Raw genomic sequence first — 16,605 nt, forward strand, 5'->3', positions numbered from 1 at the left:
AAGTTCAAGAAATGGTCAGACAGGCCACTTCCTGTAAAGGAATCTCTCAGGTTTTGACCTGCCATTTGAGTTCTGTTATACTCACAGACACCATTCAAACAGTTGTAGAAACTTTGGAGTGTTTTCTATCCAAAGCCAATAATTATATGCATATTCTAGTTACTGGGCAGGAGTAGTAACCAGATTAAATCGGGTACGTTTTTTATCCAGCCGTGAAAATACTGCCCCCTAGCCATAACAGGTTAAATTAAAATAACTGGGTAATCCATTACCCACCGGGTCAACATAGTATAATACATAGTGGATAGAGATGGTGATTGTGTACCTAAAGTGGAGTCTAAAGTGGAGTTTTACTATCATTTTACCATAAGTAAATGCAATATTTTGGTTCTGATCCGTTTTAATCTCATCCTGAATGTTTTCAAAATATTTCTTACTTACAGGTACATCGTGTAACTTCTCATAGTTAACAGTGATTCCGTCCCCATCCTTTCCATCTATATGAACTGTTCTCAGAACTGGTACATTACTGTCTCCTACACTTTGATAGGATATGATGTCAGTATACACCAACATGTTGTTGAACCCTGCATGTAGATCCACAGGGTATGTTGTTAAACCCTGCATGTATATCCACAGGGTATGTTGTTGAACCCTGCATGTATATCCACAGGGTATGTTGTTGAACCCTGCATGTATATCCACAGGGTATGTTGTTGAACCCTGCATGTATATCCACAGGGTATGTTGTTAAACCCTGCATGTATATCCACAGGGTATGTTGTTAAACCCTGCATGTATATCCACAGGGTATGTTGTTGAACCCTGCATGTATATCAAAAATGAATTATAAATAAATATATACATATAATATAATAATATATATATAATAAATTACCACTGGTCTGTATAGCTAGCTAATCATCCCCAACATGTAGGATAAATTACCACTGGTCTGTATAGCTAGCCCATCACCCCCAACATGTAGGATAAATTACCACTGGTCTGTATAGCTAGCTAATCATCCCCAACATGTAGGATAAATTACCACTGGTCTGTATAGCTAGCCCATCACCCCCAACATGTAGGATAAATTACCACTGGTCTGTATAGCTAGCCCATCACCCCCAACATGTAGGATAAATTACCACTGGTCTGTATAGCTATCTCATCATCCCCAACATGTAGGATAAATTACCACTGGTCTGTATAGCTAGCTCATCACCCCCAACATGTAGGATACATTACCACTGGTCTGTATAGCTAGCTCATCATCCCCAACATGTAGGATAAATTACCACTGGTCTGTATAGCTAGCTAATCATCCCCAACATGTAGGATAAATTACCACTGGTCTGTATAGCTAGCTCATCACCCCCAACATGTAGGATAAATTACCACTGGTCTGTATAGCTAGCTCATTATCCCCAACATGTAGGATAAATTACCACTGGTCTGTATAGCTAGGTTATCACCCCCCAACATGTAGGATAAATTACCACTGGTCTGTATAGCTAGCTCATCACCCCCAACATGTAGGATAAATTACCACTGGTCTGTATAGCTAGCTAATCACCCCAACATGTAGGATAAATTACCACTGGTCTGTATAGCTAGCTCATCACCCCCAACATGTAGGATAAATTACCACTGGTCTGTATAGCTCGCTCATCACCCCCAACATGTAGGATAAATTACCACTGGTCTGTATAGCTCGCTCATCACCCCCAACATGTAGGATAAATTACCACTGGTCTGTACAGCTAGCTAATCACCCCCAACATGTAGGATAAATTACCACTGGTCTGTATAGCTATCTCATCATCCCCAACATGTAGGATAAATTACCACTGGTCTGTATAGCTAGCTAATCACCCCCAACATGTAGGATACATTACCACTGGTCTGTATAGCTAGCCCTGTGATTTGTACATAGTTACAGGCGATATTTGGGTTCTTTTCAAATTTAGAAAACCAGTTTTTGGAACATCATATATTGATAATTTATACTCTTTATACTCCCTTTCTCTATGTTTTAGCCGGGGTCCTACTTCTGATGTTAAGGTCGTCACGGGGGTGTCAGTACTGAACAAATCCATGTTTTATTCATTTCTTCTTTAGAGTTTTCTGTGGTTTATCTCTCTTGAGGTTTCTTGTCGCTTGTAGTGTTCACAGGACAAGTCTAACACTTACTTATACTCAGGCAGACCTACCCCGGAAATGTATTTTTCATTCTGCAGATGGTCACAAGCTCACTACACACATTATTCAAACAGTTCAAATTCAGGCCTCCCCCATTCACTACAACAATAACCAACTGTTCCCAAGATCACCACACATCAATTATCAGGCCATTAATATTTATTGCAAACATTTGCTTTACTGCTGCACTATCGTGTTACAAAAGCACACCCTAAATAGCATGAGGACATCTGGACAGGATGTCCTTGAAAGGGCATAAACATAAGACACATAAATAGATCATCAATCACTTTCTGACACATACCGTCTACTATATTCTCTCTAGCTTTTAAATAATTTATTTTCAATCTTTCTTACCATTATCTGGGTACTTGCATTTCAATGCGAGTTACGCCATCATTTTTCTGTGGGATTGTACCATGTTTATTCTGGTGATAACTGGATCGCTGGCTGTCTCATGGAGTGTGTGAGGGTGTCATGGTCGGGATGGCCTGAACTCAGAGCCTGATAGAATACCAAGGAAAACACCAGTAACTTACAGCAAATTTGACCCTCCATTTTCCCTGAAACAGAAGGTAATTAACCAGGACACTTTGTCCCCAGATATAACAGAAGATAATTGAACCAGGACACTTTGTCCCCAGATATAACAGAAGATAATTGAACCAGGACACTTTGTCCCCAGATATAACAGAAGATAATTGAACCAGGACACTTTGTCCCCAGATATAACAGAAGATAATTGAACCAGGACACTTTGTCCCCAGATATAACAGAAGATAATTGAACCAGGACACTTTGTCCCCAGATATAACAGAAGATAATTTAACCAGGACACTTTGTCCCCAGATAAAACAGAAGATAATTGAACCAGGACACTTTGTCCCCAGATATAACAGAAGATAATTGAACCAGGACAATTTGTCCCCAGATAAAACAGATACTAAGGCTGGTTTCAGTCTGAACTGGTCTTTGACCAAATGTGTAGCAGCAGTTTGTAACTGTATAGTAGAATAGCTGTGTACATAATCCTAATACTATGGACTACATTTAAACACTTAAACATTATCTTATTTTAGGGTGTGGTCAGATAGACTAGTGGTTAGAGTGTTTGTTAAGCCATCAAGGTAAAAATCTGTCTGTGCCCTTAATTTAAGCAAGGCACTTACACCTAATTTGCTCCAGGGGCGCCGTACTACTATGGCTGACCCTGTAAAACAACACATTTCACTGCATCTATCATACTACTATGGCTGACCCTGTAAAACAACACATTTCACTGCATCTATCATACTACTATGGCTGACCCTGTAAAACAACACATTTCACTGCATCTATCATACTACTATGGCTGACCCTGTAAAACAACACATTTCACTGCATCTATCATACTACTATGACTGACCCTGTAAAACAACACACCTATCATACTACTATGGCTGACCCTGTAAAACAACACATTTCACTGAATCTATCATACTACTATGGCTGACCCTGTAAAACAACACATTTCTCTGCATCTATCATACTACTATGGCTGACCCTGTAAAACAACACATTTCACTGCATCTATCGTACTACTATGGCTGACCCTGTAAAACAACACATTTCACTGTATCTATCATACTACTATGGCTGACCCTGTAAAACAACACATTTCACTGCATCTATCGTACTACTATGGCTGACCCTGTAAAACAACACATTTCTCTGCATCTATCATACTACTATGGCTGACCTGTAAAACAACACATTTCACTGCATCTATCCGCTGTCTGTGACAATAAAACATTTTAAAAGCAAGCTAACATAGAAAATGACAGCATAGATTTTTTTAAAAATAATGACAACAGTTAATTTAACAATGCTGGTTATAAATCTTGTTGACATTCATCCAAGGACAGCTTGACTTGCATTACACTCTCACTGCAGAAAAATATTCTCATGAAATCACATTTCATTTCTAGTTAGAGAAAAGGATTCCTGTAAACACGGCCTGCTACAAGCAGGAAACAAGTTATGGACGAACCAGAAATGTCACATGTCTGTTTGACAGTAACCCTGGATGATGAATGTGTGAACTATCTTGTCATCTCTTTGGGTAACCACAATGGAACATTCTAGTCTTCCCTGTGGCTCAGTTCTTAGAGCATGGCGTTTGCAACGCCAGGGTTGTGGGTTCGATTCCCACGGGGGGCCAGTGCGAAAAATAAAAATAATAATAAATGTATGAAATGAAAATGTATGCATTCATTACTGTAGGTTGCTCTGGATAAGAGTGTCTACTAAAATGTAAATGTAAGGACATGAACTGGCAGAACAGGTTTCAGAAAAGTATGGAGTCATTGTTTTCAGGAAGGTGTACCCATGGCCAGTGGTGTAAAGTACTATAAAGTACTACATAAGTTGTTTTTTGGGGGGTATCTGTACTTTACTTTTGAATTTGTATTTTTGATAATTTTACATCACTACATTCCCAAAGAAAATAATGTACTTTTTAATCTATACATTTTACCTGACACCCAAAAGTACTCGTTACATTTTGAAAGCTTAGACAGGACAGGAAAATGGTCTAATTCACTTATCAAGACAACACATGGTCATCTCTACTGCCTCTGATCTGGCGGAGTCAGGAAACACAAATGCATCTTTTGTAAATTACGTCTTCGTTTTGGTATGTGCCCCCTATCCATACATTTTAAAAAACAAGATAATGGTGACACCTGATTTTCTTAATAGAAGGAATGAAACGATTTATACTTTTAATTTTACTTTTCATACTTAAGTATATATAGAACCAAATATTTGTAGACTTTTACTCAGGTATGACAATTGCGTACTTTTCCCACAACTGTCTATGATGATAGGAGAGACAGGAGGCAGACTAAGAGCAAGGGCAGCCACCTGAACTACTGCCCTAGAAATACAAGGAGCAGTCTACACAAACAGCCACCTGAACTACTGCCCTAGAAAAGACAAGGAGCAGTCTACACACACAGCCACCTGAACTACTGCCCTAGAAAAGACAAGGAGCAGTCTACACAAACAGCCACCTGAACTACTGCCCTAGAAAAGACAAGGAGCAGTCTACACACACAGCCACCTGAACTACTGCCCTAGAAAAGACAAGGAGCAGTCTACACAAACAGCCACCTGAACTACTGCCCTAGAAAAGACAAGGAGCAGTCTACACACACAGCCACCTGAACTACTGCCCTAGAAAAGACAATGAGCAGTCTACACACACAGCCACCTGAACTACTGCCCTAGAAAAGACAAGGAGCAGTCTACACACACAGCCACCTGAACTACTCCCCTAGAAAAGACAAGGAGCAGTCTACACACACAGCCACCTGAACTACTGCCCTAGAAAAGACAATGAGCAGTCTACACACACAGCCACCTGAACTACTGCCCTAGAAAAGACAAGGAGCAGTCTACACAAACAGTGAATCTGAGAAAAATGGTTTCAAGTTTGTTTTTTAGTCCATGCATATCAACCATGACCACTGATCTGACCTATGACCCCTAAAACACAAAAGAAAAGTGTAATATCTAGAAATCTGAATGTGTTTATCCAGCTTTCTTGTTGTTTTTCTGTTTGATGGAACTAGTTGAGAGTTCTGTGTTATTTCTTATTTTATGTACCTTTATTTAACCAGGTAGGCCAGTTGAGAACAAGTTCTCATTTATAACTGCGACCTGGCCAAGATAAAGCAAAGCAGTGTGACACAAACAACACAGTTACACATGGGATAAATATCACGTCCTGACCAGTAAAAGGGGTTATTTGTTATTGTAGTTTGGTCAGGGCGTGGCAGGGGGGTGTTAGTTTTGTGTGTTTCGGGGTTTTGATGTATGTTCTATATTTTCTATTTCTATGTTTATTCTAGGTTTCTCTTTCTATGTTGTGTTTTTTTCAATGACCTCCAATTAGAGGCAGCTGGTGGTTGTCTCTAATTGGAGGCCATATTTAGTGTGTTCGTTTTCACTTGTGTTTGTGGGTGGTTGTTTCCGGTTTAGTCTGTGCACCTTACTGGACTGTTATCGTCGTTATTTTGTTTGAGTGTGTTTACCTTCAATAAATACGAAGATGAGCAATATACCCGCTGCATATTGGTCCGATGATTTTTCCTCTTCAGACGAAGAAGTTTATGACAATAAACAAATGTACAGTCAATAACGCAATAGAAAGGTCTATATACAGTGTGTGCAAATGTAGTAAGATTAGGGAGATAAGGCAATAAATAGGCCAGAATGGAGAAATAATTACAATTTAGCAATTAAACACTGGAGTGATAGATGTGCAGAAGATGAATGTGCAAGTAGAGATACTGGGGTGCAAAGGATAACAAAAATAACAAAATGGGGATGAGGTAGTTGGTTGGGCAATTTACAGATGGGCTATGTACAGGTGCAATGATCGGTAAGCTGCTCTGACAGCTGATGCTTAAAGTTAGTGAGGGAGATATGAGTCTCCAGCTTCAGTGATTTTTGCAGTTCGTTCCAGTCATTGGCAGCAGGGAACTGGAAGGAAAGGCGGCCAAAGGAGGAATTGGCTTTGGGGGTGATCAGTGAAATATACCTGCTGGAGCGCGTGCTACTGGTGGGTGCTGCTATTGTGACCAGTGAGCTGAGATAAGGCGTGGCTTTACCTAGCAAAGGCTTATAGATGACCTGGAGCCAGTGGGTTTGGCGACAAATATGAAGCGAGGGCCAGCCAACGAGAGCATACAGGTCGCAGTGATGGGTAGTATATGGGGCTTTGGTGACAAAACGGATGGCACTGTGATAGACTACATCCAATTTGCTGAGTAGAGTGTTGGAGGATATTTTGTAAATGACATCACCGAAGTCAAGGATCGGTAGGATAGTCAGTTCTACAAGGGTATGTTTGGCAGCATGAGTGAAGGATACTTTGTTGCAGAGTTGTATGGCATTGAAGGTCGTTTGGAGGGTTGTTAACACGGTGTCCAAAGAAGGGCCAGATGTATACAGAATGGTGTCGTCTGCGTAGAGGTGGATCAGAGAATCACCAGCAGCAACAGCGACATCATTGATGTATATAGAGAAAAGAGTTGGCCCGAGAATTGAACCCTGTTGCACCCCCATAGAGACCGCCAGAGGTCCGGACAACAGGCCCTCCGATTTCACACACTGAACTCTATCTGAAAAGTAGTTGGTGAACCAGGCGAGGCAATCATTTGAGAAACCAAGGCTGTTAAGTCTGCTGATAAGAATGCGGTGATTGACAGAGTTGAAAGCCTTGGCCAGGTCGATGAAGACGGCTGCACAGTATTGTCTTTTATCGATGGCGGTTATGATATCGTTAAGGACCTTGAGCGTGGCTGAGGTGCACCCATGGTCAGCTCTGAAACCAGATTGCATAGCGGAGAAGGTACGGTGGGATTCGAGATGGTCGGTGATCTGTTTATTAACTTGGCTTTCGAAGACTTTAGAAAGGCAGGATAGGATGGATATAGGTCTTTAACAGTTTGGGTCTAGAGTGTCACCCCCTTTGAAGAGGGGGATGACCGCGGCATCTTTCCAATCTTTAGCGATCTCAGACGATACGAAAGAGAGGTTGGACAGACTAGTTATGTAGTTGTGTTTTCATGTTTTGAATGTTGTATTGTAGTAGGCCTAACCCTCACCAATTATTCTGGTGATGGAGAGAGACACCAGACAAGACACAGAGACAGCAACAGAAGAATAGGATATGATGGAGAGAGACACCAGACAAGACACAGAGACAGCAACAGAAGAATAGGATATGATGGAGAGAGACACCAGACAAGACATAGAGACAGCAACAGACGACACAGAGAAAGTGATGGAGAGAGGCAGAGGAGGGGAGAGCACACAGCAGACTGTATCAGTAAGCTGCTATAGGGATTCTGATTACTGCATTGTGTGTGTGTGAGTGAGTGAGAGTGAGAGTGAGAGAGAGAGAGAGAGAGAGAGAGAGGGTGATTTGGTACTGTGGGATTCTTTAATCAGTTTGGCTCATTAGACAGGTCAGAGTCTATGTTTGAAGTGGTGGAGTGGGTTTTGGCAATACAATTTAGATGTATTCATGGATTTAGCTGTTGAAATTCCGTCCCAGACCCCCCTACTGGCTGTAGGCTAAGCCACCAATGTCTTCAAATCCTAGGGGAGAGAGGAGCTGCTACCCCTGGGGGGAGAGAGGAGCTGCTACCCCTGGGGAGAGAGGAGCTGCTACCCCTGGGGAGAGAGAAGCTGCTACCCCTGGGGAGAGAGGAGCTGCTACCCCTGGGGAGAGAGGAGCTGCTACCCCTGGGGAGAGAGGAGCTGCTACCCCTGGGGAGAGAGGAGCTGCTACCCCTGGGGAGAGAGGAGCTGCAACCAGGAGAGACTGTGACCCTGCTCTATAAGAGCTTAACGTTTGTTGATTGTTGTGGAACGTTTGTCAGGAGCTTCAGTGATGAAGACTGCTGCACTTGCTGATGTTTCACAATATGCCGTCTCAGTCACCAGGTCTCAACACAATAGAACACCACCATCCCTCCAATAGACTTCCAGACAGTTGTAGAATGTTTGCCAAGGCTCATTGTAAGAGCTGTAAAGAGAGATGGACTCTGAGAGAGAACAGGCAGAACCTGATATGTAAATGAGCAGAGCAAACGAAAGTAACTTTCGACGACCGAATGATCATTCAGACTCTGTTTCTATTGAGAGATAAAAGGTAAGATGACGATTGTTATGTGTATTAATATAGTTGATGATATTGTTGTGTGTATTCATATAGTTGATGATATTGTTATGTGTATTAATATAGTTGATGATATTGTTGTGTGTATTAATATAGTTGATGATATTGTTGTGTGTATTAATATAGTTGATGGTATTGTTGTGTGTATTAATATAGTTGGTGATATTGTTATGTGTATTCATATAGTTGATGATATTGTTATGTGTATTAATATAGTTGATGATATTGTTATGTGTATTAATATAGTTGATGATATTGTCATGTGTATTAATATAGTTGATGATATTGTTATGTGTATTAATATAGTTGATGGTATTGTTATGTGTATTAATATAGTTGATGATATTGTTGTGTGTATTAATATAGTTGATGATATTGTTATGTGTATTAATATAGTTGATGATATTGTTGTGTGTATTAATATAGTTGATGATATTGTTATGTGTATTAATATAGTTGATGGTATTGTTATGTGTATTAATATAGTTGATATTGTTATGTGTATTAATATAGTTGATGATATTGTTGTGTGTATTAATATAGTTGATGATATTGTTATGTGTATTCATATAGTTAATTATGTTTTTGGTGGACAGTGTGATAATAGTCCTACTCTCCATAAAATGTTTTCGATATAAATTAGATGCGTGGGGTGAATTCGTTCTGTGCCCATCTGTGTGCCCCAGGGTGATCGCTCCTACACTATCTACAATCTAAAAGGGTTCTTTGGCTGTCCCCATAGGAGAACCCTTTGTAGAACCCTTTTTGGTACTAGGTAGAACTCTTTTGGGTTCCGTGAAGAACCCTTTCCACAGAGGGTTCTACATGGAAGCCAGAAGGGTTCTACCTGGAACCCAAAAGCGTTCTCCTATGGGGACGGCCGGAGGACCCGTTTGGAACCCTTTATTCTAAGAGTGTACTGTATCATAGGTCTATAGACTTGTCTTCTCAAAACAGGCTTAAAACACAACAAGTAACAAACAAACATGTTCTCTTTATAATCTACAGTTAACTCCTTTCACTCAGGGAGGTATGTTGTGTGAAAGAGAGACAAATAAATACTGTTCGAGAGACTAACAACAACTTACACTTCCTCAAAACAGTTTGTGGTATTCATTAGTGCCCACCGTAGCAAAACGTTTGGCAACAGAAACCGTTTAGGTCACGTTGTACAGCGTTTAGAGTAAACGGTTTATGTTTTATTTAACATCTTAAAACTGTTGGCTGTGGAGTAAACTAATGAATACAACCCAGGTTGTCGCCTACGACTCGGCATGTTGATACCTGCCTCTTGCTGAAACCTGAACGTAGCCTGAGGGGTATACTATGATACAGGATTGATATACTGGTTTTCTAAAGTTAGCCAGCTTCAGTTAGCTTCACATTCCAGCTCAGGCCTCACCCATCACAATATACACAACAGAACAGAAAATAATCGCAATGAAGTTTCAAGGTGAGAATCCTGCCAGGGATTATTGTAAAGTGTGTAGATAAATTAAATGTAATGTTAGTATAGTGAATGACAGTAAAACACTCCTAACAGTCTACTACTACTGAGACAGGTTGGTGTAATGTTAGTATAGTGAATGACAGTAAAACACTCCTAACAGTCTACTACTACTGAGACAGGTTGGTGTAATGTTAGTATAGTGAATGACAGTAAAACACTCCTAACAGTCTACTACAACTGAGACAGGTTGGTGTAATGTTAGTATAGTGAATGACAGTAAAACACCCCTAACAGTCTACTACTACTGAGACAGGTTGGTGTAATGTTAGTATAGTGAATGACAGTAAAACACTCCTAACAGTCTACTACTACTGAGACAGGTTGGTGTAATGTTAGTATAGTGAATGACAGTAAAACACTCCTAACAGTCTACTACTACTGAGACAGGTTGGTGTAATGTTAGTATAGTGAATGACAGTAAAACACTCCTAACAGTCTACTACTACTGAGACAGGTTGGTGTCAGTTTAATCATATAAATGGAGCTGACTGGACGTGGTCAGGTCAAATTCAATATATCAATATTCAGATATTATACTTACATTTAACATTTCATATGATAATGTAATTGTATCATAGTTCCACTATAGTGTAGTGATCCTCTACATTTCATATGATAATGTAATTGTATCATAGTTCCACTATAGTGCAGTGATCCTCTACATTTCATATGATAATGTAATTGTATCATAGTTCCTCTATAGTGTAGTGATCCTCTACATTTCATATGATAATGTAATTGTATCATAGTTCCTCTATAGTGTAGTGATTCTCTACATTTCATATGATAATGTAATTGTATCATAGTTCCACTATAGTGTAGTGATCCTCTACATTTCATATGATAATGTAATTGTATCATAGTTCCTCTATAGTGTAGTGATCCTCTACATTTCATATGATAATGTAATTGTATCATAGTTCCACTATAGTGCAGTGATCCTCGCGATATGAGCCTCTTCACAATTCCAACCAAGTGACCCAATTGGTGCCAATGGCGCGATGCGTAGGTTATTGATACTGATACTGGGTTAACACTATTTATACTGATACTGGGTTAACACTATTGATACTGATACTGGGTTAACCCTATTGATACTGATACTGGGTTAACACTATTGATACTGATACTGGGTTAACACTATTGATACTGATACTGGGTTAACACTATTTATATGTTAAGGGCTCTAACATTGGAACAAAACTATTTGTCTCCCTCTTGATGTTGCTTGCAGTTCCTCTCTCTCTTCCTGCATTCCTCTAACCCCTCCCTCCCTCCCTCTAACCCCACCCCTCTGGCAGAACCAGGAAGTCCATCCCCCTTCACAAACTCTCTTCTGAGGAAACGAAACTGATCTGAGTCTCTGTGTCGTCTGTCTGTGTGAGAGTGAACAACCGTCCAAATGGCTCAACAGGGAGTTCTGCTGGACCAGGACCAGTTCTGTTGTTCTGTCTGTCTGGATCTACTGAAGGAACCAGTCACCATCCCCTGTGGACACAGTTACTGTAGGAGCTGTATTGAGGGCTGCTTGGATCAGGATGTTCTGAAAGGGGTCTATAGCTGTCCTCAGTGCAGACAGACCTTCAGTCCGAGGCCTACGCTGAGTAAAAATAACATGTTGGCTGAGGTGGTGGAGAAACTGAAGAAGACAGGACTCCAGGCTGCTCCCCCTCCTGCTCTGTGCTATGCTGGACCTAGAGATGTGGCGTGTGATTTCTGCACTGGGACCAGAAAGCAGAAAGCCCTCATGTCCTGTCTGGCGTGTCTGGCCTCTTACTGTGAGACTCACCTCCAATCTCACTACGAATCTCCAGCTTTCAAGAAGCACAAGCTGGTCAAAGCCACCGCACAACTACAGGAGAAGATCTGCTCTCATCATGACAAACTGCTGGAGGTTTACTGTCGTACCGATCAGCAGTGTATCTGTTATCAGTGTACAATGGATGAACATAAAGGCCATGATACAGTGTCAGCTGCAGCAGAGAGGACTGAGAAACAGGTAAGACCAGAACAACTTGTTGGTGACTGTCTGATAAACAAAGAATTAAAGATACAGTAGGAACTAAGGCTGTTTGAATATGAGATCATTGAAATGAAATTGATCCTCAGCAGAACAAATATGAACACAAACCTTGAGTATATTGATATGTCAACCCAGATTCTCCAGATGTATCACCATTTTATAATGTCAAACACTATTATCATTCTGAATGGCCTTTTATGAGTCCAAAGTTCAGTCTCAACCTGTTGATACATGTAGTCCTACCATAAAAACTATAATCATTCACATAGCAACAAATAAATATCATTTAGTAAATGGACCATCCATTTTTTAGACCTTCCTCTCTATGGGCCCTATGTCACATTACTATACTATTGATCTACTGGACTAATAAAGCTTGATAGCTCATTGAAGAGTGATTCTCCACAGAGGCAGCTGGGGATGAGTCAGCAGAAGGTCCAGCAGAGATTCCAGGAGAGAGAGAAGGAGCTGAAGGAGCTCCAACAGGCTGTGGAGTCTCTCAAGGTGAGTATTGTTGACCAGAGGAGACACACCATTTCACCTGTCTCCTCCAGTCAGAGAGAGAGAGAGAGAGAGGTAGAGGGGCCCCTATCCAATCCCACTGACCCCACTGTTGGGAACAGGTTGTCACTGCTGAGGCAGTGAAGAAAGTAGAGGAGGATGGGTCAAGGCTGAGGGATCCTGAGAGGATCCCTGTGAGTAGTAGATCTGTGACAGCACAGAGGGATGGGCCAACGAGGGATATATGCTTCAGTAAGGTTGGCTTCTTAGTGTTCATAGCAAATGGTTATCAACTGTACCGCAGAAATGGAATGTAAATCACAGAAAAAAAAATGTTTTGGTGGCAGCTGCAGAGAAGTATTTGGTCATACTAGATTTGACTTCAGAAGAGTTCCAGGGTGTGTTGAGTGGTGGTGTCCTGTCCTCCCATGCCATTGGCCTGGTGCAGGAGCAGATAGGGTCAAAGTAGTGGAATGGGGTAGTGGGTTTTAATGAGTGTAGGGTTAGTTGGCCTGGTGCAGGAGCAGATAGGGTCAAAGTAGTGGAATGGGGGTAGTGGGTTTTAATGAGTGTAGGGTTAGTTGGCCTGGTGCAGGGGCAGATAGGGTCAAAGTAGTGGAATGGGGTAGTGGGTTTTAATGAGTGTAGGGTTAGTTGTCCTGGTGCAGGAGCAGATAGGGTCAAAGTAGTGGAATGGGGTAGTGGGTTTTAATGAGTGTAGGGTTAGTTGGCCTGGTGCAGGAGCAGATAGGGTCAAAGTAGTGGAATGGGGTAGTGGGTTTTAATGAGTGTAGGGTTAGTTGGCATGGTGCAGGAGCAGATAGGGTCAAAGTAGTGGAATGGGGTAGTGGGTTTTAATGAGTGTAGGGTTAGTTGGCCTGGTGCAGGAGCAGATAGGGTCAAAGTAGTGGAATGGGGTAGTGGGTTTTAATGAGTGTAGGGTTAGTTAGAAGGGTGCAGGAGCAGATAGGGTCAAAGTAGTGGAATGGGGTAGTGGGTTTTAATGAGTGTAGGGTTAGATGGCCTGGTGCAGTAGCAGATAGGGTCAAAGTAGTGGAATGGGGTAGTGGGTTTTAATGAGTGTAGGGTTAGTTGGCCTGGTGCAGGAGCAGATAGGGTCAAAGTAGTGGAATGGGGTAGTGGGTTTTAATGAGTGTAGGGTTAGTTGGCCTGGTGCAGGAGCAGATAGGGTCAAAGTAGTGGAATGGGGTAGTGGGTTTTAATGAGTGTAGGGTTAGTTGGCCTGGTGCAGGAGCAGATAGGGTCAAAGTAGTGGAATGGGGTAGTGGGTTTTAATGAGTGTAGGGTTAGTTGGCCTGGTGCAGGAGCAGATAGGGTCAAAGTAGTGGAATGGGGTAGTGGGTTTTAATGAGTGTAGGGTTAGTTGGCCTGGTGCAGGAGCAGATAGGGTCAAAGTAGTGGAATGGGGGTAGTGGTTTTTAATGAGTGTAGGGTTAGTTAGAAGGGTGTTTTTTAGTATTATCATAATTTCCCCTTTTCCCATTTTGTATCCCATAATATCATGGATTTATATTATAGACCAGTTGAGGCAGGTGAGATGCCTTTGGATATACGACGTAATAAATTGTCATTAGCTTATTGGGTTGAAAGGCTGTGAGGTTGAGCATCCCACTGCTACTGTTCTAGATGACTGTTGGGAATATACTAGTAGACAAGGCAGTGGTTTTGGTTGGACAGTTGGAAAGCTTGCTGATGAGAGTAGTTTCAGGGAGTTGGAGGTTGGCCCTTTTCTGTGGTGATAGGGGATGTTCCTCGATGGTTACTCCCAGATCCTGTTGTTGATCTAACCTTGGTAGACAAAAGGAAAGATTGGGTCAGAAGTCAGTGATAAAGGGAAACTGGTTGACAATTACATTGGTAGAAGTTGTTATGCTTTTTTACCTCTTTTCACAGATGGATCCAAGGGCCCAGATAGTGGGCCCACAGGAGCAGGTGTTTACCTTCCTGAATGTGATGTGCAGATATGTAGAAGACTAACAGATAAACTGTCAGTGTACTCAGTTGAACTGTTGGTGATAATAGTTGTCCTCCAGTGGGTGGAGGACGTACAACCTGTTAGAGTTATAGTATCCTCAGATTCTCTGTCTGTATTGAATAGTTTATCATCTGGTAAATCTATTAGGAGTGACCTACTATTGGAGGTATTAATGTTATTATGGAGAATTGAGAGAATGGGTCTAGTAGTGAGATTCTGCTGGGTCCCAGCACATTCAGGTGTGGAATGGAATGAAATTGTTGACTAGTTAGCTAAAATAACTTTAAAACAAGATATAATATATATTAATGTTCCACTGGGTAGAGGTGAGGACAAATGTGAGATCAGAGACATTTTGATAGATGTGTGGCAGAAGAGATGGGACTCTGAGCACAAGGGACGGCATTTATATGCCCTCCAAAGAAAGGTCGGTGGACCAAGGTTCAAAGGTCAGATTAGGAAGGAAGAGGTGGTGTTTACTCGATTGTGTTTAGGACATTGTACATTGAACTGGTCCTTCCATCTGGTTGGCAGCATGTGAATGGTTTGTGTCTGGAGGGTATTGTCAATGAAATGGTGGAGCATGTGTTGTTATAGAGTTGTAAGGATGTTGAAGAGAGGGAAGATTGAAGTGTAGGGTCATTGAGGTTGGATGGGGTTGGATGGGGGGTTGGAAGGGATTTGGGGGATGGGGGAGGGTCTATTAGAAGTTAGTAGGGATCTTTTTTATTTTCTCAGAAGTACTGAGTTAGGTAGGAGGATTTAGAAATGGTGTAAACCATGATTGAACACACTCCAGCACAGTAGGAGGCGCCACGCTCCTTTAACGTTGGTTTGAGGACCGCCATTATACCATAGAAGAAGAAGAAGTTGGTAACGTGAGGTTTTGTCGTTCGTAAAGAGTGCAGCTATTCTTTTGCCTGTTTTCCAAATTTATTTTGTCATGGTGGGAGGGTTTGTTTATTGGTTTCCACTGTTTATCGGTTAGAGTTGAGGAGGGAGTAGGGTAGTTTGATGGCCTCAACCGAGTGGAGAAGAAACGCTGTCTCTTCAGGTGCGTTGTGGAGAATGGTGTGGAGGAATTATTGATCCTGGTCGGTGAACAGGTGGGAACATATACACTCTGTATCCAGAATGAACAAGGCGGTGGTTGTGGTAATGTAAAAGGTGAGTCTTGTTACCCGGCTAATTACCAGTATGATTTATGTGAGGGGTTGTGTTGGTGCTGATTTCGACAAGAGTAGTGGTGTCTAATCTGCCTCCGTTTTTTACCACCGAACAGATCCGTAAAGAGTTGGTTCGTTTTGCTAAATGTGGAAGTGTTTTTCTGAACGAAATTCAAGGTTAAACAGGGGAGGGGTGGTACACAGGGTTTGTTAGCACAGAGGAGCCCAGTGATATAATATTATATATATATAATATTACTATATGTCCCAGCTGTTTGCTGTGGTTTTGAAGTAATTCTCTTCCAGCCCGCGTTAACCTTGTAGGTTTACCTCAGGTAACTTATTATTAACTATCCTTGTAGGTTTACCTCAGGTAACTTATTATTAACTATCCTTGTAGGTTTACCTCAGGTAACTTATTAACTAACCTTGTAGGTTTACCTCAGGTAACTTATTATTAACTGACCTTGTAGG

General features: G+C 41.4%; 2 protein-coding genes across 2 annotated transcripts in view; one reads left to right on the forward strand and one right to left on the reverse strand.

Moving 5' to 3' along the window:
* LOC106595937 (uncharacterized) overlaps positions 1 to 16,605 on the reverse strand; it is a 141,910-nt gene that overhangs the window by 36,989 nt on the left and 88,316 nt on the right. The gene's annotated exons all lie outside the window — the stretch shown is intronic.
* Positions 11,583 to 13,154, forward strand: LOC145867053 (E3 ubiquitin/ISG15 ligase TRIM25-like). Its single transcript, XM_082971099.1, has 2 exons — positions 11,583 to 12,444; positions 12,877 to 13,154. Exons 1-2 carry the CDS (start codon positions 11,848 to 11,850, stop codon positions 13,111 to 13,113), a joined length of 834 nt encoding a protein of 277 aa, XP_082827225.1. The 5' UTR covers positions 11,583 to 11,847; the 3' UTR covers positions 13,114 to 13,154.

The sequence above is a fragment of the Salmo salar genome, unplaced genomic scaffold, assembly GCF_965601325.2.
Source record: "Salmo salar unplaced genomic scaffold, fSalSal1 ptg000177l, whole genome shotgun sequence".
NCBI lineage: Eukaryota > Metazoa > Chordata > Actinopteri > Salmoniformes > Salmonidae > Salmo > Salmo salar.

Coding starts and splice junctions, on each gene's coding strand:
- LOC145867053 (XM_082971099.1), top strand. CDS start 11,848: ATGGCTCAACAGGGAGTTCTGCTGGACCAGGACCAGTTCTGTTGTTCT. Junction 12,445..12,876: donor CAGAGAGGACTGAGAAACAG/GTAAGACCAGAA, acceptor GATTCTCCACAG/AGGCAGCTGGGGATGAGTCA.